Source organism: Mustela nigripes, chromosome 14, assembly GCF_022355385.1.
Source record: "Mustela nigripes isolate SB6536 chromosome 14, MUSNIG.SB6536, whole genome shotgun sequence".
Taxonomy (NCBI): Eukaryota; Metazoa; Chordata; class Mammalia; order Carnivora; family Mustelidae; genus Mustela; species Mustela nigripes.
In genome coordinates, this window is record NC_081570.1 from 28,803,950 (window position 1) to 28,831,842 (window position 27,893).

General features: G+C 47.5%; 2 protein-coding genes across 8 annotated transcripts in view; both read right to left on the reverse strand.

Moving 5' to 3' along the window:
- INPP5B (inositol polyphosphate-5-phosphatase B) overlaps positions 1-6,218 on the reverse strand; it is a 48,422-nt gene extending 42,204 nt beyond the window's left edge. For 2 of the 7 annotated variants that reach the window (XM_059377327.1, XM_059377326.1), the window contains exons 1-6: positions 6,158-6,218; positions 5,362-5,444; positions 4,876-4,970; positions 3,681-3,778; positions 3,535-3,564; positions 2,599-2,709 (exon numbers count right to left, since the gene is read on the reverse strand). In XM_059377327.1, the coding sequence (XP_059233310.1) occupies positions 2,599-2,709; positions 3,535-3,564; positions 3,681-3,778; positions 4,876-4,970; positions 5,362-5,418 (391 nt within the window). In that variant the 5' untranslated portion in view covers positions 5,419-5,444; positions 6,158-6,218. Of the gene's footprint in view, positions 1-2,598; positions 2,710-3,460; positions 3,480-3,534; positions 3,565-3,680; positions 3,779-4,875; positions 4,974-5,361; positions 5,445-6,157 lie in introns of those variants that run through there. The other 5 variants (XM_059377328.1, XM_059377331.1, XM_059377329.1 and 2 more) reach the window with 5 other exon arrangements.
- A 6,774-nt stretch (positions 6,219-12,992) lies between these two features.
- Positions 12,993-27,893, reverse strand: part of SF3A3 (splicing factor 3a subunit 3) — a 22,366-nt gene continuing 7,465 nt past the window's right edge. The window contains exons 8-17 of the mRNA XM_059377335.1: positions 27,367-27,505; positions 26,803-26,871; positions 26,320-26,387; positions 26,058-26,165; positions 24,665-24,734; positions 21,650-21,814; positions 21,450-21,560; positions 20,176-20,266; positions 14,303-14,358; positions 12,993-13,299 (exon numbers count right to left, since the gene is read on the reverse strand). Coding sequence (XP_059233318.1) covers positions 13,222-13,299; positions 14,303-14,358; positions 20,176-20,266; positions 21,450-21,560; positions 21,650-21,814; positions 24,665-24,734; positions 26,058-26,165; positions 26,320-26,387; positions 26,803-26,871; positions 27,367-27,505 — 955 coding nt within the window. The 3' untranslated portion in view covers positions 12,993-13,221. The remainder of the gene's footprint in view (positions 13,300-14,302; positions 14,359-20,175; positions 20,267-21,449; positions 21,561-21,649; positions 21,815-24,664; positions 24,735-26,057; positions 26,166-26,319; positions 26,388-26,802; positions 26,872-27,366; positions 27,506-27,893) is intronic.

Sequence of the window (27,893 nt, forward strand, 5' to 3'; positions counted from 1 at the left end):
ACCGAGCTATCAAGCGCCCCTCCCAGCCTAAGTTTTTTACTCCTGAACCCCTGCAATACACTTCCATTGACCTCCCTGCTCTCCCCTTCAGCACCAGTTTTCCAGGAAATGGGCACATTTTCCTACATGCAAATCCTACCTTGCCATTCCTTTGTTTCAGACTCCTACAGATCCCCACAAGCTGTAGGGCAAAGTCCAAGGGTCTTTACTGGTTAGTCAAAACCCTTCCCTGAGCTGTCTGCGCTGGCCTCTCCTGGCTCAGCTTCCTCCACACCCTCCTACCCCACATTGGATCCCACCCAACAACCTTCTCTTCCCTCAGACAGCCCTTTCCCCCTTGTTGCCTGCCTGGAAAAACCTCATTCATCTTTCCACTCTCAGCTTACACATCACCTCCCCCAACAAAGTTTTTCTTCATGGAGCCGTTCATATGGGATACAGTGGCGTGAGCTTAGGAAGTACTCGTGAAAGATTCTGCATCAAATCACAAGAGCTCGGGGCACCTGGGTGGCTCAGTACGTTAAGTATCTGACTTGGGTCATGATGTCAGGGCCATGGGATTGAGCCCCACGTGGAGCCCTGCATCAGGCTTTGTGCTCAATGGGGAGTCAGCTGCCCCTTGTGTCTCTACCTCTGCTCCTCCTTTCCCCCTGCTCGTGTTCTCTTTCTGTCTCTCTCTCTCTCAAATAAATAAAATACTGAAAATAAGCAAACAAAACCCATAAAGAGCTCAAGCTCTGGAGAAGACTATCTAGTCCTGTCTAATCCTGGCTCCATGGTTTACCAGCTGTGACCTAAGACACCTCTCTGAGCCTCAGGTGCCCAATGTGTAAAATGGAGGCATTGCTAACCCCTACCTTGGAAGCGGTGGTAAGGAAAATGGTGTAATGCATGAAAAGGCTCGAACACATGCGTCAACAGTGAATGTTGGCTAAGTTATGGACCCTCTCGTACAGAAGGATGAACCGGTTTCTGAGGCCTACTGTGTGCTGGGCACTCTCATGTGTGTTATGCTATTTAATTCTCATACTTCATGAGGGAGCTATTCTTGACATACACAAGTCTACAAGTCAAGGTTCAGACAGGTAAGGTGGTTTGCCCCAAGTCACACACAGCTAGGGATCCGCAAAGATAGGTTTCAAAGGCAAGGGGCTCTGTAGCTTCAAGGTCCGTGCTTTTTGCTATTAACTATTATGACCCCTCCTACAGGCTCCATAGCACAACAGATAGCGGACTGGACTTCTATTACCTCTCCTACATCTACTACTGATAACCATGAGTTATCCATATTAGTTGAAGCTTTGGAGACAAATTTCCCCCTGCTCATAGGGTAAACTTTAAACCCCTTAACCAGGGGGGTGCCTGGGTGGCTCAGTGGGTTGAGGCCTCTGCCTTCGGGTTGGGTCATGGTCCCAGGGTCCTGGGATTGAGCCCCACATTGGGCTCTCTGCTCAGTGGGGAGCCTGCTTCCTCCTCCCTCTGTGCCTGCCTCTCTGCCTACTTGTGGTCTCTATCAAATAAGTAAATAAAATCTTTAAAACAACAACAACAACAACAAAACCCTTAACCAGGCATTCAAGGCTCATAATTTTGTTTCCACTTCCTTTTCCCACGTATGCCAGGTTGCACCCAAAGCCAGTCTCCTGGGGCACCTGGGTGGCTCAATGGGTTGAGCCTCTGCCTTCTGCTCAGGTCATGATCTCAAGGTCCTGGGATAGAGCTCCACATTGGGCTCTCTGCTCAGCAGGGAGCCTGCTTCCCCTACCCCCGGCCCCTGCCTGCCTCTCTGCCTACTTGTGATCTCTCTCTCTGTCAAATAAATAAATAAAATCTTTTTTAAAAAATAAATAAATAAAAGCCAGTCTCCTTCCTGGCGTACCATGTAGTTAAGTTGGAACCCCCTGGACGGTCAGTGTCTGTGGTGAGACCATGATGGAAGGAAGGCGTCCCCCACCCTATTCCCACAGAGACAAGGTGTTGGCTGGAAAGGAAACAAGTAACAGTATTGGGTAACACCTAAGGCCAGCACCTGGTGGCTGGAATTTGCATGTTCTGTGACTAATCCTCTGTTCTGTACAAACTCTCCTTTCCCTGCCTGGCTGAAATCCTGCTCTAAACAAATTTTTCCCCAGAAGCCATGAACCTCTCATTGCTAAGCCAAAGCTAGACTCGTTCCTCCGCTGCAGTGGGAGAGAGAGCAGGGTTCAAGGGCAGGAGAGCCCATGTACCCAACCTCTCTTGGTTCCAGCTGTGGTTGCCAGAGAGAGGGAAGATGGGTCTCTACAAGCTTCTGAACTGCCAACTTGTAAGAGATTCTGCATCAGAACCACAGCCTTCCCTGTGCAGCCCTGCCCAGAGCCAGGAGGACAAAGAGGACTATGCTGGATGTAAAACTCGGGTCTGGAAATGGGAAACCAGAAATGCAAACACATGTTTGGTTCGTGGCCTGAGGGCACTCTGGCCTCCTGCCAGCAGCTTTGAGAAGGCACAGAAACTGTGGAGTATGGGGCCAAAGGGTGGAAAGTCAACTGGCAGCAAGTAGGTCAGTGCCCAGCCAACGCCCCCACCCCACCCCAGAGAACCTGGGGTCTTACCTACCTGGACAGGCCCTGGCAACTTCTTGGAGAAACATCCTGGTGTGCGACCCGAAGGGCAGCAGGAACACGAGGCTGAGCTCCGTCGTGTCCAGCTGGACGGTCACATCTGAGCCTACACAGGGGAGGTGGGAATTGAGCCCTTGGCCTCCAGGAACCAAGGGCTAAGGCTGGAGGTCCCAAAATGGAAGAGAATCAGTCCCCCTAGATCCCAAATCTCCTTTGGCCTGTAAGCAGTTCACCCATATGAAGTTACTTAATTTCTCTCGGCCTCCATTACCTCGTCCATAAACTAGGGATGACAACAGTAATAACCTCACAGAGTTGTGAGGAAAGCAGCCTATGATGCCTGTGAAGCTCCTAGCACAGTGCCTGGCACAAGAAAACCAGGGATTAGATGTTCATTCCTGTTGTTCTTACCACTGCCCCCACTACTGCAATCTAGCCAAGGAGATGAGCATTAAACAGATTCACCAGCGATAATTAAATCACCGTGAGTGCCACAGACCGGCGAAGATGAGAAAAAGGAATGGGTATTCGTGAGGCTCAGACAATTTCAGGGGGCTCAACTCAACCTTCCTGGAAAAAGCCCAGTGTGGACTGAAGCCCCGAAGGATGAGTAGGCTAAGCGAAAGCAGGTGTGGCGTCTTTCAGGAGGAGGGAACAGCATGGGCAGGGGCTTGGTGGGGGTGGGGTGGGGGGTGGAGGGGGCGGGGAGCGTGTCATGTTCGAGGTGATGGAAGCCATCCAGAGGATTCCAAGCACAGCAAGGAGGAGGAAAATGGTGGAACCCAGGCCAGAGAGGTGGGCGGGCCTGATCCTGCAGCGTCCTGCTTGCCACAGGAAGGACATCTCCATGCTCTTACTTTACACCATTCTTCTCTCTGCAGCTCCTCTACCCCCTGTCCCAGCTGGGACTCACGCTGAAAGGACCACTCACCAAGAATGTAGAGTTCGCCTTCTGGGGACACTGTGGGGAGGGAAAGGCAAAAGCCCTTAGTCATGGAGCACCCTAGCCCCTGCAAGGGCAGACATGACCCAAGGACCCAGAGGAGAGGGACTCATACCGCCCAGCCCCTGTAGCACCTTCTTCCAGCGTAAAATCCCGTGAGACTGGCACTATCTGGTCCAAAGAGACATCGTCCCCCGTAATGGCCATCCTCCGGTGCGTATACAGGAAGAGACTAAGGGCAGGAAGCAGCAGTGAAGACGGGGCTCCCTAGCTGTCCCTTAAGCCTTACGTGCTCACATTCCCTCCTTGGTCCCTAGGGTCGTGCTGGTGGTGCCCACCGATGCATAGTCCTCATGCCTCTCTGTCCATGGTACCCATCAGAGACCACCATTCTATGGATAGGTCCTCAAAGCTGAACATGTCTCATCTGGGGGACATCCCTGCTTTGTGTGTAAAACACATGCGTGATCTAGCCATTGCCTGTGACAGCAACAGTACAACTTCAGCCGCCCCCTTCCCTCTCTGACCACAATTTTGCTATCTGCAAAACGAGGGTGGTAGATTAGAAAATGTCTCATGCCTCTCCCTCCTGGCTCTGAGACCGTGAGGCTCACTTTCTGGCTCTGAGACCTTTGATAAGAAGTCTTCATTCTCTCTCTGCTTCTGTGTAATATGTAGGCATTAGTAGCAACATTTACTGGGTACTTTCTGTGTCCTTCACAGGGTCTGAGACATGTTACGTGTACTAACCCACTCTAATCTTTAATCTGGACAAACTGAGGGACAGAGTTTGCTTGCTCCAGATCATGGGGCTCAGGGGCGTGGGTGGCTCATTCGATTAAGTGTCCGACTCTTGATGTTGTGACCCTGAGCCACACTCAGGTCACACTCTCAGAGATAGAACCCTGAGTGGGGCTCCATGTTGTGGAGCCTGTTTGAGATGCTCTCTTGCCCTCTCCCTCTGCCCCTCTCCCACCCCACTGGCTCTCATGCTCTCTCCCTAAAACAAAAAGAAAAAAAAGTCACGTGGCTCAGAAGTAATAAAACCTGGATTTGAATCCAGGCAGAAAGACCATGCAGCTCAAGATCCGGGCAAGTACATGAAGTCATCTGTGCGTGAGGCGTTCCTTCATCGGACTGTTGAGGATTTTATAAGCTAATACACATGAAGGGCTTAGAATATAACGTTCAAAGTATTTAAATATCATTAGTATAATTAATCTCTAAGACTTAACACTGGGCCCCAGAGGGATGGCTGAAGTCCAGCTGGAGGGTATGGTGAAGGATAACCCTGAGGCCTGACAGGCAAGGACCAAACCCCTCACTTACGCATGTTCCTGGCCACCTTGTTTCAGGCGGTGACGCACGAGTCCCAGGAGGCGGCTCTGTCTGCTGTCTCCCTCACACAGCACACCTTGTAGTGCCTGCTGCGTAGGGTCAAGGGAAACCAAAACAAAACCCGGGGCCAGACCTCTGCCAGCCCAGCCCAGCCCAGCCCAGCCCACCTTCCCTGCCTTTCCATCGCTCACCCAGATTCACTGTGTGACCTTGGGTGAATCACTTCACTTCTCTGATTCTTCCTCATCTGTGACATGGGGACTGATAACCCCCAATTAATAGTAGGTTGGGAGGATAACAGAGTATTTAAAGCATAGGGCAGAGTCCAGGACTGAGCAAGTACTTAGTAAATACTGGTTTCCTTCTCCCGGATGGCAGAGAGAGGGAGGAGAGCAGACAGATACATAGACAGGTCCGTTCCACTGCCCAGGGTCAGGGTGGGTGCTGGGGCTGGGAGCTCCATGCTGGGAAGGATATGATGATGCAGTATTCCCCCTCAGCCAAGGTCTCCTGGATCGCCACAGACTGGTCCATGCTGGGCCCTGCTGGGCAGACACACCCTGGAGAGCAGCAGATAGGAGCCCCCTTTGGTCAACATGTTATCCAGGAGGTGATGCAGCTGCTGCAGAAGGCTGGGGGGCAGCCTTCCCTAAGAGGTACCCTTGTAATGGAAAGGGTAGAGGAGGCCTGACCATCCTCTTCCTCCTCCTTAGATGGGCCTTTTAGTTGCCGGGGGAGGAGCCATCTCTTTGGCCCTGGAGGGATGTACAATTTGTTGTACCACCCTTTGTCTGGAAGGGCATTCAGTTGTTTCTGAGTGGGGTCCTGTCAACTAGTTGGAAGGTGGGCGCCTCGTCCCCTTACTGGAGAGGGAGACACAGTCCCACTGCCTCTGTGGATAGGGCTCTGTCTCCCTTTGTGGGGAGCAGTAGTGGTCCTCTCTGGGAGGCACCTCTCTGGGAGGTGTCCATGGTGTGTCTGCATGGGTTTGGGGGAAATGTCCTATTCCCAGGAAGGGAGGTGTCTCATCCTGGACAAGGACCCCAGTCCTGTTCCTCTTTCGTTGGAGACAGGAAAAAACATCCCATTGCTCCTTGGTCCTCCCGCCCGCCCAGCAGGCCTCATTGCATCAGCCACAGGCCAGGGGGGTGTCCAGTAGTGACAGCCACAGGACAAGGGTCTCAGCCCTCAGTTTGCCCACTCCCTCCTGCCCCGCTCTGCCCTGGCTTCCCCCCTCCGCACCTGCTCCCAGCCCCCAACCATTGTCACCTACCTCCCGAGTTGTCACCGCTGGGTACGTGGGACACTGCGGCCCTGGCTGGCGAGGGACTACGTTTCCCAGTAGCCTTTGCGCCACAAGATGGTCAGCCAGCCTGCAAGTCCCAGCATGCCCGCACCAATCACAGGGGTGCTGGTGGGGGGGAAGGCTCCCCCCCACCTCCACTCCCCACCTTCTCCACTCCTCCCGCACCCCCTCTCCACTCCCCACCCCCATTAACTCCTTAGGTCCTGGGCTACACTTGGTTCCCGGTTTCGGAAGGTTTTCTTAATGACTGCTCCAACCTCTACCCCGGCCCTCTAAGTCTTGGGGCCAGAGCTCCCCGCCCAGGGCCGGGAAGGAAGACAGCCACGTCTTCCTTAAGGGAAAAAAAGAATGCCACCTTCTCTTGCAAGGGAGGGACTTCTTCGAAGGGCAGAAAGCTGTGATCCTGGGCCCTGAGGGCTTGGATGGTTGTGCCATGAGCACTGGGAGTACTCCAAAGATTGCAGGGCTGTCCTCCCTCAGAACTGTGCCCTTTCTCCTCCTGCTTGCACAGAGGAGGTCAGCAGCTCAAGAATCTGGCTGGAGATAGACCTGCTGGGGGCTAGGCTGCCTGGGGTCCAACATGCTTGTCCCTCTCAGCTCTGAGTTATACTAAATCCAGGGCAGCATCTGGGATTTTCCAAGTCTCCATGGTAGGCTTCCTTGTTTCTGCTCACCCTGTATGTTCTCTGGGGCCTGGCTGGTTGACCTTGTGGGGAGGGAGCTGGGGGACCAGGGAGGTTCAGCTCCACGCATGACCCACTTAGCACTTTCTGCCTCGGTGAGTGGGGGTCAGGGGCAAGTGGAGTATAAATGGTCCCATCTTTTCTTACAGCTCAACTGGTCCAGTTCAAGCCATACTGTGGGCTGCAGCCAAGCCTGCATGGCAGGGACCCCTGGGGGGGTGGTCACAGGGCTGTGGCTCAGCCCTGCTAGGAGGGGTGCTGCCAAGCCTCAACCCCAGGCAACTGCCTCCAACTGGATGGGAATCTTCACTAGGAGCCCCCTGCGCTGGGCCATGGCTGGGTCCATGCTGCTGCTCCTCCACTCTGCCTTGCTCCCTTCCCACTCCTCTAGCTGGACCCAGCAGAGCCCGGGAGCAGCAGCTAAAAAGACCCCATAGTCCCTGCAAGCCCCCAGTCCCACCCCAGCTCGGATAACTGCAGCTATATCTTTAGTGAAAAGGACTGATGGAGTCCACAGCCTGGGTTCCAGGATCCTCACTTCTCCCTCCCAGGGCCTGGGCCTGAACTTGGTGTACTCCAAGGGGGCAGGACCTCAGCACCAGTTCCAGGGAGAGGCTGGGGTTCGTCTGGAAAAACAGAACCTCTCTCCTGACCCCCATCAAATGGGAGGACACCAAAGTCTGGCCCCATCCACCTTTCCCAGACTTTCTTCCCTAGCTTTTGTCATTAAGAGTGGGGAGGAATTGGGGTTCCCGTACTTTCCTGGTGACTCCAACCGCTTTATCCCTAAGGGTCTGAATCAATTCACTTTCTCCTCATCCCCCACATAACTTTGAAATCAAATTCAAATAAACCTGAGGTCCATTTGAGTTGTGGATTTCTGGCAAAAGGAGACTGGGAAGAAGGCACCATCTGTTTCTGGAAGCTGTTTCCATGTGTAGAATTGGACTGGCCATTAGGGCAGCAACTCCCAGCTTAGTGAAAGAGAAGGGGCACTGGTTTGAGGTTACAGTGGCCACTCCTTCCCCAGGACTGACCCTTTCGTTTGGTGGGTCAAAGCTTAAGAGAAGATGTATTCATTCGGACAATTCATTAATTCCCTGACTCAGGAAACACAGTCTGCGGGCCAACTGTGCCAGAAACCGTACTGGGTGATATGGAAAAGACATAGCCCTCTCCTCAGGGAGCTTTCAGCTTACAGGGACATAGCCAACAGGGTGAGAGTCTCGTCCTGGACTTCCATATCGGAGCTGGCCCCTTTTTTCCATCTGGGGGAAACTCCTTATCCTAGATGCAGAAATCAAGGCCCAAAAGGAGAAAGTGCATACATCAGGGGAGGAGGCTTGAGAGTAATAGGCTGTTTTGAGAGCTGAGGGACTCCCTTCCAAGTCCTCTCTCCTCCCAGAGGTGGGGGAGAGGGAGAAGGAGAAGGAGGAGGATTGGGTCTCTGGGTCTCTTCCTGGCAGTGCCCAGGAACAGGGTAACCCCTTTACAAAGCACACTCACATCCATGGTCTTCCAGCAGTCCCACGAGGCAGGCAGGACCAGGTGCTCCCGTCACGCACACGTCATGCACAGACGCACAGACGTCACGCACACAGAAAGGAGGAAAGGTGGCAGTGTGTGGCAGGGTCAATCCATGGAAGCTGGAGCGAGACTTTAGCTGAGCCCAGTTTTGCCACTTGCTAGCTGCAGGGCTTTGGTCACGCCGTTTAACCTCTCTGATCTTCAGTGGACCAAGCTCAACCCCCTGCACCAACCCCAGCAACCGACTCCTCTTCTTCCCGTCAGCATCTCTCTCCCATCGCCTTACCACTGCATGCAGGGTCAGCAGCAGCGCAGCCCCGCCCCTCACCTCCCAGCAACGATGCTCCCTGCGCTCTGTTCCCTTGAACTTTGCCTCCTGGTAGCCCTGGTAGCCCTCCAGAGCTGTGCATATCTGCGGACAGGCTTGAACCCTGTGGCTCCATTCCCATGGGGTGAAGGCATCAGGAGGCTGTCTCCTCCTGGACAGGAGCAGGGGTCAGCTGGCTTCACCCCAGGTTCTGGGCTACCAGTTAAGACCTGCAGGAGAGGAGGAGAAGGAGAGGGGAGACCACTGCAGGGGGCAGCCAGTTCAAGGGTCACAAGTCAAGGAAAGGTCAAGTGAAAGAGGTCATGAGGTCAGGGAAAAGGAGGGGCAGTCCCAGGTCCAGCAACAGTCATGAGTTAGGGTTGGTCACAGAGTCCAGGAAGGGCTGGGTTCTCTGGGCTGAGGACAGCTACTTCTGAGCAAAGCAGCCGAATGGCTACTGCTGGCCACAGGCATCTTCTGTCGAGGTGCTGCTGGAGCCAGAGAGTGAAAGACCCAGCTGAGGGCTACACACACGAGGGGCGGAGGCAGTGCTTGGGGTCCAAGGTGCTGATGTGAGGCTTGGCCGGAGAGGCCACGTCACTCTCTACTTTCACCCTTTCTAATTTTATTTTTCTTTTGTTAAGTAATCTCTACTCCCAACATGGGGTTTGAACTCACGACCCTGAGATCAAAAGTCACACGCTCTAGGTACTAAGCCAGCCAGGTGCCCCTACTTTCACCTCTTCTTACCACCCGGCGCCTCAGTCTCTCTGCTGCTCCCCTCCCCTCCAACACCACAAGCAAGAGGCAGCTCTCACATCAACACCTGTCCAAGGGGAACTGTTTCCTAAAGTGAATAGGTCAAGAGAAAGGCCCAGAGGCTCTCCGGATGCCTGTGTCCATGTGAAAGGAAGGGCTTCCCACATAAGGCTCTTTTCCTCCTCCCTGGTTTGGGTAGATAAGGCTGGAGGGACAGCTCGATTGTGAGGGGGCCAGGCACTCAGCAGAATCAGAAAACCTGGCTGGTTAGCTCAGCTGCCTTACTTTTGGCTCTTGCCCATCTACTTTAGATTGCACACCTCTCCATGCATAGAGAGCACATTCTCAATATTCCCCGTGCCATACCACTCCCCTCGCCATTGACCTACTTGCACACCTGAGGCTATGTGTGCATGCTGCAGCCGCTGGAATCACTTGTCAGCTCCGGGACTTCCTTCCCACATTGCCGCCACTGGAGCCATGGGGGCCACAGTAGGATGTCCAGACCGTAGCCAGATGGAGGAATTAAAGCCAGTTGGCAGCACTGGCAGATTGAAGGACCCACATTGCAGAGTCCCACTGGGACATGCCTGTTTGTGTAGATCAGAAGCCTGGTGGGGAGAGAGGACTCTCAGGAGTGACAGAAGGGTGGGGAGGCCGTGTTTGTCCAGAACCCACCTGGAATGGGAGAACTTGGGCTGGCTGGTGGTCGAAAGGGTGGTGTGTGGGGAGAGACCACAGGTCCATTCCTACCATGAGAACTCTGGGGTGAGGCTGCTGGTAGGATCCAAACAATGAGGGGTAGCCATCGTCCCAAGGATAACGTAATGCAGAGGGAGGGGAAACATGGCGGAATCCTGCTCACTTCCCCAGCACATTGGTTACGTTTATGGTACTCTTCCTTGTGAAGCCCGCCAGCTCAAGTTGACCCCCGGGAAGAGATCAGAAGGAAAGTGGAGAAACGGGATGGCCAGTTGGGTCTTGACACAGATGAATGGGCTTTCCTCTCAGGGGTGGGACCAAGAAGACTCCTATTTCTGGGAGTTTCATCCCAGGACCAGCCTCTGGGTTCAGTTTCCTGCCAGCCTTCCTTCTCTGATGAGCAGCCTTTCTTCTTGAAGAGGGAGCGGAGTCACCTGTTCTCAGCAGGAAGCACCCTGGTCTCCACCAGGAGGTGGAGGTTCAGACTCCACATCTAAGGGAGAGAGTCCTGTAAGACTCAGGAACCAAGAATGGATTTCAGGGCATTTGTGAACCTTAAAAATGGACTGCATAGTACCTATGCACATGTATTTTCCTGGGGAGAAAATCCACACAATTTTTATCTTTGTATTTCTTCTTTTTTTTTTTAAGATTTTATTTGTCAGAGAGAGAGCACACAGAAGCTGGGAGAGGAGCAGGCAGAGGAAGCAGACTCCTTGCTGATCAGAGAGCCTGATGAGGGGCTTAATCCCAGGACCCTGAGATCATGACCCGAGCCAAAGGCAGACACCCAGTGGAGCCACCCAGGTGTCCTCATCTTTGTATTTTCCAAAGAAATCTAGGATCCCAGAAAGATGAAGGATTACTGCTGTAAGCCAGGGAAGAACCATCCCGCCAGTCAGGGCACTAAGCCAGTCAGGGCGCTGAGCGTGCACCCTGTTTTTGCTATGGCAGAGTCCTGAAGTCCAGATTTCAAAGAGTCCCCTCTGTGAGAACCGGTTCTGCCAGTCTGCCCACCCACACGCTCGCTCGCCTCTGCTGATAGCTCCATGCCCCCTGGGCCTGATGCAGTTGGCCAGGGGGCTTTCTCCCTGCCCAGCTTGTCACTGGGCCTCCATACCCTTGCTTCTGCCCCCACTCACCATCTCACCTCCACCTAATTCTCAAGGTTTGTAAAACAAGCCGGGACACAGAAGGCACTAAAAAATATTTGGATGAATGTAACAAAGAAGAAAAGGATCCATAGCTGCCACAGGGAAGGACCCTGGGGTTTCTCCGAGGCTGCTGTGGTGCCCAGTTCGCAGGGCAGTGGTTACCTGGGCAAGGGTGATGGCGGGACTCCTCAGAACCTGATCTGCCTCCCCTCCCCTCCCCTCCCCGCAGTAGAAGACCGGTCCTTGCACTGACCCTGGAATCCAGGTACCCACTCCCACAGAGGAGGTTCCGAGGGCCGTAACAGTTGGGAAGCAGCAGGTACATCCTAGGGGAGCCCCAGTGTGCCAGGAGGAAGGCTGGAGGATGCGCTCTCCTGTTTCCCACTTCCAGGGCTTCGTTCAGCTCTCTTCCCACATGGCAGGGTCTCCTTGCGCTGGAGGCCAGTTTTTGGTATTCAGTGCTTCCAGTTGCTCAATTAGATTTAATTATCCACTCACTGCGCTTCAGGAGCTCAGTCCCTGGGGAGCTTGTCCAACTGGGGTTTTAAGCAACAGGAGGAGTCAAAGAAGAAACAGGTGAGGAGGTGCCGAAAGAGATGGTTAAACCAGGAGGGAAACAGCAGTCCAGAGTGATGTGCCACAAGAGCAGGGGTGGTGAGACCTTACTGCCGTGGAGGTGACCCCAGGGCAACATGGGAGCGTGAGGAAGAGTGCCAGTTCCGGAGCTGGGACTTTTAAGCAGATGGATTACAGACAGGGGCGCCTGGGTGGCTCAGTTAAGCATCTGCTTCTGCTCAGGTCATAATCCCCGGGTCCTAGGATCAAGTCCCTCATCAAGCTCCCTGCTTTAGCAGAGAGCCTGCTTCTCCCTCTCCCACTACCCCCTGCTTGTGTTCCTTTTCTCGCTGTGTCTCTTTCAAATAAATAAAATAAAATATTAAAAAAAAAAAGTACAGACAGACAAACTGAAGGTCTGAGTGCTGAGGGCCAAAAGAGGCCTCTGGAGAAATCCTGTTCTGGAGCAGGCTCTGGGCTTCAGAAAATCATGCCTGTGGGCAGATCACTGCCTCCTTGGCTCCTCTAGGTCCTTCCATGTGGGATACCAGATTCAGATGTCAGGGCAACTGCTCAAGCCACCCGAATCTTGGTTACTTGGGGTTGGAGTACACAAGCATATTAGCCACTTCTTAGTCAAGTAGGGATCTTGCAGAAGAGACAGACAGACAGGATACCAAAGACTTGTACTGAACTAGCAAGCCGGTGAATTCACAGCTGGTCTTAGAGCCACTGTGTGCCAGGCCGCTTGAGGTGTGGGGCTGGGGCAAGCGCAGGGCTGCGGGCCCATTCCAGGACAGCTCAACTCCTTCCTGGCAAATCCTGGTGCCACAAGCAGAGGCCCTGGCTTGCCCTCCCCATCTTTGTCTAATACCTGCAGAACTGGCTGACTCAACTAGGGCAGGGCGTATCCTGGGGTGATGCACCTTAGGGGACAGCACAGAAAATGGGCCTGGGGAACAAAGTTAAGTCAGATCTACCTAAGAGAATAAATGTAACATAACCAGTGCTCTTCAAACCTTAGTTGCCACTTAAATTGATGAGAAAGAGGTAGGGAGTGTTAAGAACTAAAGGATTGCGTTAGTCCACGATCCTGGGCTTTAGTACAAGACACATTCCGAAGAAGGGCTGGGTTTATTTTCTGACGGAATCTTTTAATATAAAACAAAGATAAAACACATCTCAACCCTGCCATCTGCCAGCACGCCTTGTTCTTTACAAGAAGCACGCTAGACCTTAAGACTAAGTAGCAGAGTCTTTAGGAGCATTTGGTTGGGAGAAATAGAAAAAGCAGATTCCAGGGAAGTCTGGGCAAGACCCAAAGCTGAGATTCGTCCCTGAACACTACAGCAGTCCTTGTCTTTTCAGATCCTCATAGGTCTTCTTATTCACAACATTCCCACTGGAGTCTTCATACTCCTCCTGGAAGGAAAGGGGCACACTATTAGCCTTGTCTCCTGGGAGAAATGTCTGGAACCAGCCTCTGGGTACCTGAGCTCACCCTGGCTTGATCTCATGGTATGCATCTAAGACAGCCTTACTCAACAGGGGTGTGCCGGAGAATCCAACCCGACTGCTCCAGGCATCCACCGCGCGCCATGATCTAACATATCCGAGGCATCTAGCGTGCTACCATTTATGACCTACCTTTGGGATACCCGAGAAAATAGTCTGTTCATATCACTCTCTGTATCTAAGATGATGAACGCTGGTTGAGAAAGGGTGACCAAAGGCAACAGTTCTCTAATTACTCCCAAGACCCTAGGTTTCTGCCCTTTCTACCCGAGACCATTGAAGGGTTGAAAGGGAGGCCGAGAAGGCTGAGCTTCCTCATTTCAAGTATAATTCTCCTTTATTTTATATACTAGAATTCTACATTAGTTTGTAAATGACTTCGCTGCTTTAAAAAAAAAAAAGAAAAGAAAAAGGAATATTGGAAATCACTGACCTAAAAAAACAAAAAAAAACAAAAAAAGGAACAGCTGCCACACCTCACATACACATCATTCCTCACCTCTGAAATCTGCTCTGTGGGATGACTATCTCAGGACCAACGAGGAAACAAGGATGCTTCCCCACCTCATGAGACAGGCTCATCTCTCTCTGGGTGCTTTCCTCAAAGGAGACCTAACCTATGATATGGATTCACAACTTCTTAGCCTGTGAATCCTCGTGGCAGGGCAAGGCATTGGGTACTCCTGCTTGCCACTTCAACATTTTAAGAGCAGAATACAGTCTGTCCTAAGACACACATTTCAAGTCTGACACATGTGAATATCACAAATAAACTAGGCTTACAAGTCAAGAGCTAATTTACAGATACTGGCACAGAGTACTCGCCACTACTGTGACTGCCTTTCTCCTCCCTTCTACAGGGTGAGGGAGCGGTCACTTGACACTCTCCCAATGCTACGTTAGCACCCACCTCGGTGTCAGGCTGCCATCGTTCTGACGCCTTCTGTAGTTTCAGCTTGGCCCACACTGCAGGATGAGAAATGAGCAGCAGTCAAGACTGGACTGAGTATCCATCAGGCAGACAGGGGTTACAACATCCCTGTCCCCATTAAAGTTCTCCTGGATGACACTGTGCTTGAGACTTTTGCCTGCCCCGGACTGGAATTTCAGTTCTGGCCCACCCACAGACAAAACCCCCTCCACGGCAACTCTTACCACAATCTATGCTTTGCTGTAAAAGAAAAGTTGGACCAAATATAACCAAAGACCTCTTAGAACACAGAACTGATATGCCCTCAAAGAAGTTAGTGTGTACAACCTACAGGAATTATGGGACAAACTGACCTTAAGGTCTTAAAGTTCATTACAGAAGAGAAAGGGAACACCAGGCTGGGTCAAATATGTTTTTTTAAAGCCTGGTGTGTAGATTTCAAAAGCTTCAGAGGAGGAAAATAAAAGATGAAATATCATGACCAAAAAATCCGAAAGATAAGATAGCTCAGCAAACACTAATATTTAAAATATTAAAACGAGAACACTGACAGTTCAGTAAAAGTATTCCGATGAAGAGGAAAGGGACCAGATACGTCCAGAAATGACCACAGATTCAAAGGGAGGAAGCACACATACACAAGGCAGGACAGGTACTGAACCAGGAAAGAGAGACCTAACTCTGATAGACTGGTGAGGACAGGTGCACTCCCAGAAGAGAGATCCACACAGAACAGCTAGGACAGGCCCACTGAGGGAGAGAGGTTAAATATTACCAGTATTAGGAATATTGATTCCTAGCTGCTTCCACATTTCCCACCAAGTAGAGTGACTCTAAACTTGACAAGATTATATTGTGATAAGCAGTGAGTGTTATGTGTAAGAGATGAATCACTAAATTCTACTCCTGAAACTACTTTGACGCTATGTGTTAACAACTAAAATTTAACTAAAAACTTGAAATATTAAAAAAAAATACTTGAGAAGAGTGGAAAAAATACCATAGAGAGCAAGTTGAATCCTAACACAGGGGACATGACAGGGAAACAATAGATGAGAAAGTGCTTGGCTCTGTGTACAGATGCTCGCCTCATCAGCCTTTCCTTCCTTGCTCATTGCTTCAAATCTTCAAATGAGCTCAAGTCTTCAGGCCCAGGCAATACACACATTACAAGTGAACAGAAAATTTATCATGTGCTACAAGGAACCAGGGCAGTGTCATGTCACATTCTATGTCCAGGCCATTCAGGAATCCAGTCCAGAGTGGTACTATAATATTGGAGACTGGAAATGCTGTTATGACTGTCTTTTTTTTTTTTTTTGGAGCCGTCGTGATTTTTCTTTCAGAAAAGAAATGGATGTGTAGGAAACTATGGATCAGTAAGGGGGATATTATTCTTCAGAGGGTTCCGGAAACAATTAGAAAAGAATGGGATCACCTTGGGCGCCAGTGTGGATTCACTAAGTAAAGTGAATGAATTGATTTTCCTGCTTTTGATGAGCTAGCTGACCCAATAAAAAGCCAGAGACATAGGATATCACAATTTTAGCAAAGTCATTCCTCTCACTGGCAACGTCCAGAGTTCATTACAACATTTACATTTCTTATGCTATTACTGTAGATAACATGATGGTAACTGAACTTGATGCTGTAAATTTATCAGTTAGATAAATTTGTACCTAGTGAATACTGGTCTGTGGTGACCACCCATCTAAATCATGGGGGTCTCTGGTGGCAATTTCACAGTGCTCTTTCTTAACTGTTTTTTCTACAACTTAAAAAAAGAAAACAAAAACAGGGGCACCTGGGTGGCTCAGCTGGTTAAGTGTCCGGCTTTGATTTCTCCTCAGGTCGATCTCAGGATCTTGAGATCAAGCCCTGCACTGGGCTCCTCTCCCTCTACCCCACCCCACCCATTTGTGTGTGAGCATGTGTGTCCTCTCTCTCTAAAACAGTAATAATGATGATGATGATAAAAATAAAAGTTAGATTAAAAACAAATAACCACTGGGCTCCTGGGTGGCTCAGTGGGTTAAGCCGCTGCCTTCGGCTCAGGTCATGATCTCAGGGTCCTGGGATCGAGTCCCGCATCGGGCTCTCTGCTCAGCAGGGAGCCTGCTTCCTTCTCTCTCTCTCTCTGCCTACCTCTCAGTGTACTTGTAATTTCTCTGTCAAATAAATAAATAAAATCTTAAAAAAAAAAAACAACAAAAAAAACCAAATAACCATAGTTTAAATGGGAGTGCCAAATCCCTCCCTCCTGGCTAAAAACTCCAGAAGAAAAACTTCACCAGAATAATCTAAAACAAAGACCAACAAGTTAATCCAGCATAAAAGCTATGCCAATAGTTACTTCCCTGCCCACCCCCTTATTAGGGAACACATCTTTTTGATGTGTTCTAGAAGAAGCAGTAACCACTTGTGCTGCTGACTCCTGGACACCCAGCAGACTGGACTACAGATGGCACTAGACCAGCTGTGTCTCCCCCTAGTCCTATAAATGGGGACACCGAGACCTACATGGAGCTGGACGATAGCAGTCTCTGAAAACTGAGGAAGGGCATCAGAGCAGGGCTACGGTTGCCTGCATGTGAACTCAGGTGAAAAGATACAAGAAAGTGGAGAAGGTGTATATACAGAGAAGCACAGCTGAATAAGCATATTCTTGCAAAAAGGGTGGAGAGCATGCAGTCAGTTTTAATATGCTTTCTTCCTTATAACCAAACATTTCTAAGATGTCTACTTCGGAATCTTCAAGAAAAAAAAAAAAAGGACAATCCAGGTTTAATAAGAAAGAATTCTACCACCAACAGGAAATGAAAAAAAATTATAGAAACTCTAGGGGCGCCTGAGTGGCTCAGTGGGGTAAGCTTCTGCCTTCGGCTCAGGTTATGATCTCAGGGTCCTGGGATCGAGTCCCACATCGGGCTCTCTGCTCCACAGGGAGTCTGCCTCCTCCTCTCTCTCTCTGCCTGTCTCTTTGCCTACTTGTGATCTCTCTCTGTCAAATAAATAAATAATTATAGAAACTCTGTATCATGAAAGAATTAACCTCCATTCAGTAATTAATCGCTTAATACTGGTGAGACATCTGGGATAAAGACTGTCACCATCTAGTGGGAGCGAATATGTGTACAACCACTGATCTGCTATGAAAGTCAGAAAGGAAGCCAGAGAGTTAATCCAGGATACTCAAACGGAGGAACAATGCTTGGGGAAATGAGAAGGGGAGAGGTGATGATAAATTTATAGTAAATCAATGATCTGCTGAGGGTGGAGTAAAAAAGTTAAAGGACAAAATGATATTGAGATAGAGGTAAAACCATAAATGTTATACAGAGAAACAAAATATTAAGGAAAGTCATGATGGATGGAAATACTGCAACAAATCAAAGAAGTGGCAGTAATAAAAATGTGTATGGGACTGATTAATCGAGGCGTCTGAATCAAAGGAACAGATTTTGGAGGTGTCTGGGTGGCTCAGCTGATCAAGTCCAACTCTTGATCTCAGCTCAGGTCATGATCTCGGGGTTGGGAGATCATGAGGTTCCGAACTGGGCATGGAGTCTGCTTAAGATTCTCTCTCTCTCCTTTTGCCCCTGCCCTAGCCCCCAGCTTGCATTCTGTCTCTCTCTATTTAAAAAAAAAAAAAAAAAAAAGAAGAGGTAGATTCTGAAAATAATTTGGCTAATGGAAAGATGGTGGAATCATGAGCCTGCCAACAATGTTTTGGAAAAAAATAAGTTTTTCTAAAAATCTAGGTAAGACCAAAGAGAGAATCCATGACATTTCTTCCTGGAATCAATTTAATGATCAACTATTTTAATGTTTTTTAATTTATTATTTATTTATTTTTAAAAAATATTTTATTTGGGCACCTGGGTGGCTCAGTTGGTTCAGTGACTGACTGCCTTGGCCTCAGGTCATGATCCTGGAGTCCCAGGATCAAGCCCTATGTCAGGCTCCCTGCTTGGTGGGGAGTCTGCTTCTCCCTTTGATCCACCCCCCTCTCATGTTCTGTCTCTCAAATAAATAAAATTTTTAAATTAACATATAATGTATTATTTGCTTTGGGGGTACAGGTCTGTGAATCATCAGTCTTACACATTTCACAGCACTCACCATAGCACATACCCTCCCCAATGTCCATAACCCAGACACGCCATCCCTCCCCCTAATAAATCAAATCTTAAAAAGAAATAAAATATTTATCTATCAGAGAGAGAGAGATAAAGAGAGCGTGTGCACAGACAGAGGGAGAAGCAGGCTCTCCAGTAAGCAAGGAGCCCAATGTGGGACTTGATCCAGGTGTCCCAACTATTTTTATTTTTTAAACATTTTATTTATTTAAGAGGCCCCTGGATGTCTCAGTTGCTAAGCATCTGCGTTTGGCGTCTGCTGGGCGGAAGACCTGCTTCTCCCTCTCCCACTCCCCCTGGTTGTGTTCCCTCTCTTGCTGTGTCTCAGTCAGATAAATAAATAAAGCCTTAAAAAAAAAAAAAAACTTTTAAAAAATTTTTTGTTTATTTAAGTAATCTCAACACCCAACATGGGGCTCAAATTCACAACCCTGAGAGTCACATGCTCTTTCAATGAAGCCAGCCAGGCGCCCTGACCATGAACTCTTTAATTGGTGAGGGTGAGTGAAAGGAAGCAGTCTAGCACTGTGGAAAGAGAAAAGACTCTGCCATAGGACATGGGTTTGATCCCTGGGTTTTTCCCATTTACAAGGTATGGGACCTGGAAAAAGTTACCTAACTTTCCTCTTCTGAAAATGCGGGTGACCTACTACCTCAATCAACTATATAATTAAAAATACTCTTTTAAATAATTTCTTAAGAGTCAGAAATAACATCTTTAATAAAGTCTCAATATAACATATCAATAATGGATATTCCTAATGGATTTCTGAAAGAATGACATCTGGTTCTACATGCCTCTATTAAAAATAATAAAGAAACAAACAGAAGAAAGTTCTCATCTAAAGACTTAAGAAAGGAATAAAAAATCCCTGAGATTACAGAAAGTATTGGCAGGAAAAAGAATATAAAACACAAGAGAAATGAAGCACTTGGTTTCTACTTTGTCATGATGAATCAAGGCATTTATGGGTTATTATAACTGGAAAATCTTTCTATGCTGGTCCCTTTGTATGAAGAAATAACCTATTTAAATATAAATAGTTTCAAATGACAAAAGAGAATGTAGCGGTAATTCCATCCATTTTGTGTCCTCAATACTGTTTTGATCCTTAAACCTGACAAGTGATTCAAACGAAAACAAGAAGCACATCTTTGATTTACAGACACAAATATAAAACTTCTGAGGAGAATCCTAATAGGATAAATAACGCATTGAGAGGACACCCCCAATACGAAAGAATCCAGGAATGCTGTTTAATCCAATGCCCGATAAAAAAGAGTGGTAAAGGTACAATCTTTCTCTTGTGCAATGTGATTAATAAAACCATGAGCCAATCTTAAAATCAGTGTAGATGAACAAGCATCATTCTCTTGGAAAACACCAGCCAGGTAAGAACGACCTATCACCTACTTCTATTTAATTTAACATAAGACTTGGGGAAAATGATAAGGATCCTATCCATGGAACAAACAAACATGAAACAAAATTAATCAAAGTATCACTTTTGTTTTAGCAGTTGGCATGAGTGTAAGCTTAAAATGTTATCAATATCAATCTCAAGGAATGAGGCAAATTGCAGGACATAAAAATATACACTGATCCACAACCTGCTGCCCCTAGCCCTGGATACACCAGGGTACTGGGGGCAGTGAGCTGTAGGACTGGCCACTGATCTGGTGTCTAGGGAATGGGAAATAAAGCATACTTACAGGAGACAGCATCTTCGATCTGTGTCACATTAGCAAAGTGGGCCGTGTTTGGGATGCCCAAACACCTCATGCCATGGGCATGACGCCACTCCTAGGAGAAGAGAGAAGAGAAAGGACGTGAAAATGAGAAGTAAAAGGTTGTGAAATGGGAATAACTGAACACAGGGCACGAGCTCCACTCTATTCATAAACCTTAACTTGACCCTTTGCAGAAGACTCCACCTAATGGCAGCATTCCTTCTGCGGCTCCCGTTTGTAAACAGCTGGCCATGACTGATAAGGGGCAGTTATTTCAAAGCAGCATTGCATTGTTCTCTTCACTGGGCTGGTTTCTCAAACCAAGATCCAGATCTAATAATAGTCCAGACAAAACCTGTGTCAAGACCACAGCAAAACACCAGCACTCTAATTAACCAGTGGCCTCCCACACAGCCCCCACCACCAGCGTGAGTAAGCACTACTGACGGCAGGTCACCTCTGTAAGTAAGGGCGAAGACTGCTCATTAGGCATAAGCAGGGATGTGCAAGAGAGCACCGAGAGGCAATGACAGCTTGGGCTCGCAGATGGCAAATGGCATGGGCTTTATCTTGGCCGCCAATTCTAATGTACTGGAGGGAGTACTGAGAAAAACTCAGATATGACTCGGGCTCAAGAGAAAAGACCCAAGTGATATGGATGTCTGAGGAAGGAAGTGAGGAGTTCATATACATTCTCTGCCCTGGGTCTAGCAAATCTTTCCATTTGTAAAACTTCCTTCCAAGTACGAAGAATCAAAGGCAGAAACATAATAAGGATGAATCCACTTTCTGGAGTACTACCCAGATAAGGCCTTTTCTCAAGAATTGCTTGATAAGTGTCATCCTCTTAGCTCCTATTTTTCAAAGAGGCAAACACCCACTTAAGACACAAAAAAGGAGGCAGTCAGTCCCTTCTTTGGTCCTGTGTACTAGCAGTGGGTAGAGAGCTGAGTAAGGAGTCAGAGGATGGTCTCAGGTGCTGGCAGAAAGATAAAATGAGAGAAGTATAATAAGCACAAGCAAACCGAAATGAATTTCAAATAGCAGAGTGCCAGAATGCCTCCAGAAACCATCTTAGGCATTATTCTAGGCTAGCAGGGTGCCAAAGGTCAAATGCCACATGCTTGACTTTAAATCCACTCCTTGCTTCTCTTAAGCTCTGGACACGAGTGCTACTCTCAGGGTGTTCCTATCCTCTCTAAAAGCTGCATGTTTCACATTTTAATTTCCAGGAGAAATGGCTCTGAATTCCTTACAGCAAAATGCCGCTGGAAAGCCTTGGGACCTCGGTAGGTGTAATTTCCACAAATCTCACAGTTATAGTTGATGTTTAGACCATGAAGCTTGTACAGCCAGTAGGGAATAGGCTAAAAGAAATCAGAGAGGAAACAGTATTAGACTCCTGTCCGCTTCCTGAACGGGCGATGGGAAGGAAGGTGGTAATGCAGGCACGTACTTTGCCATCCCAGCCAAGGGGCAGGTTCTTGGGGTTGTAAATGATCTCATTCTCTTCATCTTCACTTTCACTCTCACTTATCTGCTCTTCCTCTTCTTCTTCTCGCTCTTCCCCGGTCCTTGCCTGCTTACGTTGTACATTTTCATGAGTGAGATGTCGCTGTTCCTAAGTCAGGTCCAGAAATGAAAGGGAAGTCAGAGAAAAGTAGTGCAGAACAAGAAGGGCAATTTTCTACAACTCTTGCTGACCCCTCAACCTTCCAAAGATATGGTTTTCTTTTTTTTCTTTTTTAAAGATTTTATCATTTGACAGACAGAGAGAAAGAGCGAGCGAGCACAAGAAGGGGGAGGAGAGGGAGAAGCAGGCTCCCCACCAAGCAGGGAGCTGGATGAGGTACTTGATCCCAGGACCCTGGGATCATGACCTGAGCTGAAGGCAGCCGTTTAACCGACTGAGCCACCCAGGTGCCCTGGATATGGTTTTCTTACTTGTACAATAAAGGGAAAATCTTGCCTTCTTATCAAACTCCTTATCAATAGGCTCTCCCTGATCCTGAAGGAAAAAGTCAAAAGTTTTAGGTCACTTGCCTAAGATACTCATCTTAGGCCATGGACTAATGCAGAACAACAGAGAACAAAGTCTTCTCTGTCTCTAAAAATATTTCCTTACCCAGTTTGTTCTTCTCCTTCCTTACCAAGACAACCTTCTAACTTGCCCTGAGTCTCTCCTCATTCCAGTCCAACTTCCATTTTTCCCGCCAAATTTATGTACTTTTAAAAAACCTCAATCTTGGGGTGCCTGGGTGGCTCAGTGGGTTAAGCCTCTACCTTCGGCTCAGGTCATGATCCCAGGGGCCTGGGATCGAGTCCCGCATAGGGCTCTCTGCTCAGCAGGGAGCCTGCTTCTCCTCATCTCTCTCTCTGTCTGTCTCTCTGCCTATTTGTGATCTCTCTGTCAAATAAATGAATAAAATCTTTAAAAAAAAAAAAAAAACCCCAATCTAATGTTACACCTTGTTTAAAACATTTTGTCCTTTTTTTTTTTTTTTAAAGATTTTATTTATTTGACAGAGACATAGCTAGCGAGAGAGGGAACACAAGCAGGGGGAGTGGGAGAGGGAGAGGCAGTCTTCCTGCTGAGCAGGGAGCCCAATTCGGGGCTCAATTCCAGGACCCTGGGATCATGACCTGAGCCAAAGGCAGACACTTAACAACTGAGCCACCCAGGCGCCTCCTGTCTTTCTACAGTTTTATTTATAAAAATATTTTTATTTATTTGACAGAGATAGACACAGTGGAAGAGAGAACATAAGTGGGATGAGTGGGAGAGGGAGAAGCAGGCCTCCTGCTGAGCAGGAAGCCTGACTCGGGGCTCGATCCCAGGACCCCAGGATCATGACCTGAGTAGAAGGCAGACCCTTAATGCCTGAGCCACCCAGATGCCCTCTTTCTACTATTTAAAGAACAAAGTCCAAATCTCCAACATAACTGTCCAAATTATTCTCTGACCACTCCCACCCTTACAAGGTACACTCCACACACACTGGTTTTCTTCTCATTATGTCCTAATATGTTTTCTCTCCATGATGTTTTTACCTTCATCCTTTCTGTTTCTTCTTTCTAGAACATTCTTTTTCCCTCTTTCTACTTAGAAAGCTCAGTCTCAATGTGTCACAGCACACATCTATTCTGCTACAGTCACTTATCTCCCCCCACCACAAAGTGGCCTTTTCAAGGTCAAGAGGCATGTCATATTCACTATCGTATCCAAGGATTGGGCAAAATGTCTGGAAACCAACAGGCATCAATAAATGGTAAGCCAATTGTAAAAATCCTATCAGTACATAACAGGAGCAACTTCTAAAAACCATTCTGGCTGAAACTTTAGAGAGTGGTGCCACCTCCTGGCAGGGAAGGCAAAATGCTCTCAAAGGAGAGAACAAAAAGTTAGAGAACATCTTGGGTCATAGGTACAGATTAGCCTCCCAATCATCTTTAGAGGACTAGCCACTCAGACTGCTGTCCATAGTAACAGCCAGGTTCACTGTGGAGAATATTAGTGGCCCTAGTGTCCAACATTCTAACTAGCCCTTTAGTGAAAGCAGTTGGGAACCAACAAGTGACTAGTTATATAGCTAATATATGCATGTATATTATACACATATATATTATATACCTCAAACAAAGGCAGAATGAAAACACCCACACAACTGACAGGGACATGTAAACAAGCTATCTGAGCCAGAACTATCACTTAAAACACCATCTGAACATCTATAAAGGGAAAGGCTCTGAGAGCAGTTGAAAATTGTAGACACTCTTAAAGGCTGCTCTTCTACAGGACTCCCAGAGATAGTGCCCATCTTTTTTGGATGAGTGCTGCCCTTTCTTCTATCTTCTCTTCCCTGAAAGAGTGATTTCCCTTGTATTCCACTTCCTTTCTCTCTGAGATAAGCGTCCTGTCTGGTGAGGCCTTTTCCCACTCCCAACCCACCCTTGGCTCTTTCTTGAAAGAATATTCAAGAATCAGCTCATAGCAAGCTTTGTATACCACTAGCATTCTAGCCCTAGCAAATTCCTTGTTATCTTCTGAATATGTAAGTAATGTTTTTTCATAGCAAGTTACACCTGAAACGCTACTCTAAGCAGACTTCCTTTTAATGCCTTTTGAATATCTGCTCCCATCTCCTAGATATATTCAGGAACTTCTAGGTATATTCCGGAATGCAAAGAACCTGCACCATTCTGGATACTATGCTGAGAGGGTTGTCTGTTCTTTCTGCTTGGCTTCATGGCAACTGAGCAACCTTGGGAATATCACCCAACAACAGGCACCTACGAAGAGAACGGAACCTCACTGAAGGGTCAAGTACCTGAGAGAACCTTACTTTCTGCTGAACTAGTTTAAAACCTACCCTTCTTCTTTCGTTCCTAAAAAAAAAATCCTGTGAGTTCACATTTATCTGATTCCCACACCTTACAGTATTTACTGCTCTCAGCAGAGTCCATTACTCACCCCAAGAATCTCTACATATTCATAGATCTGGGCTTCTAGGAAAGCAATGTCTTTGTTCCTCTCAGTGTCTCTGGAAACAAGAAAAAAGGTGTATCACTCAAGGATTCTTTCACCCAAAGCCTTATCCCATATCTGGGAACATTTATTCCAAGTGTGCATTAAAAACTACAAGCATGTGACAACTGTTATGCTGTGAAAGCAAATGCTCTGTTCAGCTCAGGACTTGCTGATGGAAGTATTAAGGTTATTTCTTGGAATGCATGGAAGCTGCCTCTCTAATCTCATTTTAGAAGACATAAAACACATCAAGACACTTAAATTTCCATCATTATAATCTCCAAAGAAAATGTAGCAGAGGAGACAATCTCTGGGACAGACTTAGGCCCAAATCCTGACCCTTAGTACTTAGTAACTATGAGATAGTGGGGATATGCCTTAACTTTTCTAAGTCCGTATCTGCAAAAGATCAGGGTAAAAGCTACTTTTCTTTCTTTCTTTCTTTCTTTTTTTTTAAAAAAGATTTGATTTATTTGACACAGAGATCCCAAGTAGGCAGAGAGAAAGAGGGGGAAGCAGGCTCCCCGCTGAGCAGACAGTCCAATGCTGGGCTCGATCCCAGGACCCCGAGATCATAACCTGAACCGAAGGCAGAGGCTTAACCCACTGAGCCACTCAGGTGCCCCTAAAAGCTACTTTTCAGAATTACAAAGTGCACACTAAAAAAAAATACCCTGTACAAGCATGAGGCTCAAGAAGAGATTCAACTACAGGGATGAAAGGTACAGCACAGGGAACACAGCCAACGGCACTGCAATAGGTTCTGTGGCAACAGAAGGCAGGTATGCTTGTGCATGGCATAACATACAGAGTTGTCAGATCACTACCTTGTACACCTCAAACTAATGTAACACTGTGTGTCAACTATGCTATGATTTTAAAAAGATTCAATCAATTACCATTAGTAAAAACAAACTTAGAAAAATATTTTTGGAACCTATTTAGCTTCCATAGCCTCCTGAGGTAACAAAAAGTACCTAGAGAGGCACGTGGATGGCTCAGTTGGTTCAGCTCAGGTCGTGATCCCAGGGTCATCGTAGGAAGCAGGAAGCCTGCTTCTCCCTCTCTGTCTACTTGTGTTCTCTGTCAAATAAATAAATAAAATCTTAAAAAAAAAGTACCTAAAGCTGTTTCAACATTAACCCACTCTCAATCACCGGCGTACAAACTGTTCTTGGTGTATAACAATGATGGGGCTCTCTACCATTTGCACAGAAAAATGGCAAACTGTATCTCTCTGAATCAATAATGGCGATAAACCTGGTTGCTGCGGTAAAAATTCTCCGGGGAATAACATCTTAGAACTGTCCACAGAGATGCCACCCCAGCCACTCACCGCTTGGTGCCTTTTGACTTGGGATTTTTGGCAAACAGGGAGGTGTCAAGTGACTCCAGGGACTTTCCTTTGGTGCTGAAGAGCCTCTGGGCTCGCTCTTCTAGGGTCCTAAGAAGACAGAAGGGATAAAGATATCAGAGTTACTCTACCATATGGTTCTGCATACTTCGGCGGTGCAGGATAACAGAAAGAATGGCATCAGAGTCCATTATTGTGCAAACACACAGTAAACTGGGACAGTTCTGAAAAAGCAGTCTCTTACCCACCACACTTCAAGCCTAACGCTAAGAGTGCAGATTTCAATCTGTCCAGACCCAGGGAGGCCAACTCCTACATAAAAAAAAAAGAGCCAAGTTACAATTTCATATAAATAGACTTTGAGAAACAACAAATGCTTAAGCTTAGGTCTTTACAGGTGGGTGTGTGGGTGTTCTTGAAGCTGTGGCAAGACCATACATCCCATAGCCAATAGCTAGCACTCAGCTCAGACTCTCCAAAGTCTGAGTCTGTGGTCTAGTTCATATGCAATCATACTGGTAGTGACTACCTCCACTATAAGTCTCATAAAGTTTATACTTTTCAAAGTAGATGGGTAAACTTTTTTCTTTTTAGCTTTATCTTTCCATATTTTTTGTAGATGCCTGGTTCTAGGAACTGGTGTCTTACCATGGCATTAGAAACAGATTGAGTGGTTTCTCTGAGGAGTGAACATGTGGGGCCAGTATAGTTACTAAAGAGAACATACCTCCCAGGAAGAGAATGCAGAAAGGTCAAGATGGGCTCCAGCATGAGTCAGGGCACTGCTTGTCTCTTTCTGGCAAGAACAACAGTAAGATCCAGGTTTAAATGAAGACAAGGGAGCCATCTATCTACGTTACCAGGTGGCAGATGGTCTCTTTCTTATATGCATGTGTGACTATGAATTGAATTCCCATAAGAGCAGAGCCAAAGACAAGATCGTTCATTCTCTCCCTGAGACTTCAGGAAAAGTTTATCACCAAGGACTGAAAACATATGATGCAGATTCTAGCACATAATCTTTGCAGTTTGGGGTCAGTAAGAACCACACAGCAGTAATGACATAGCTGGTGAAAATGCTAGGCTCGGCCAATGGCAAGGAGGCCCTGACAAATCTCATTCCAAAGCATACAAGGCAAGAACGCCTGACATATGTGGCAGGGGACACCTCACAGTCACACTTATCCCGAGGGATCAGCAGCTAATGCCCTAAGGCAGAGGCTCAGTATTCAAGTAAAACTATTAATCCAATTCCTCTGCATGTTCTCTCCCCTACCCCACTAAAGCTTACCGGCCATCCAGGAAAGGTACCATTCTCCCACTTCTTCTCAAATTCATTCTGAATCTTCCCAAAAAGTTCATTCTGATCTTGGAGGGGCTTCACTCGATCTGTGTAATCTTGAAGGTACTCAAGCAGCATCTCCAAATATCTATACAGGAACAATACAGAGAAAACAGAGTATTTTTTATATACTGTTACGCCCCGTAAAATAAAATTCCAGTGATTACCAGTTTTTAAAAGTAATAATACTAATTTTTAGAATGAGCTTACAATTGAATTTTTTCCTAACACGTCATCTTGATTTTGACCTTTATGATCTCACTTCATCATCATAATTTCAAATGATAAAATCTTAATTAACTCACATAAAAGATGTTAGGTAAAGAGAAAATGAGGAAGAGAGAAAGTCAGTAGGACAGATCACAAACTGGGGGCATAAAAACACACAAAAAGGGGGCGCCTGGGTGGCTCAGTTGGTTAAGCAGCTGCCTTCGGCTCAGGTCATGATCCCAGCGTCCTGGGATCGAGTCCCACAT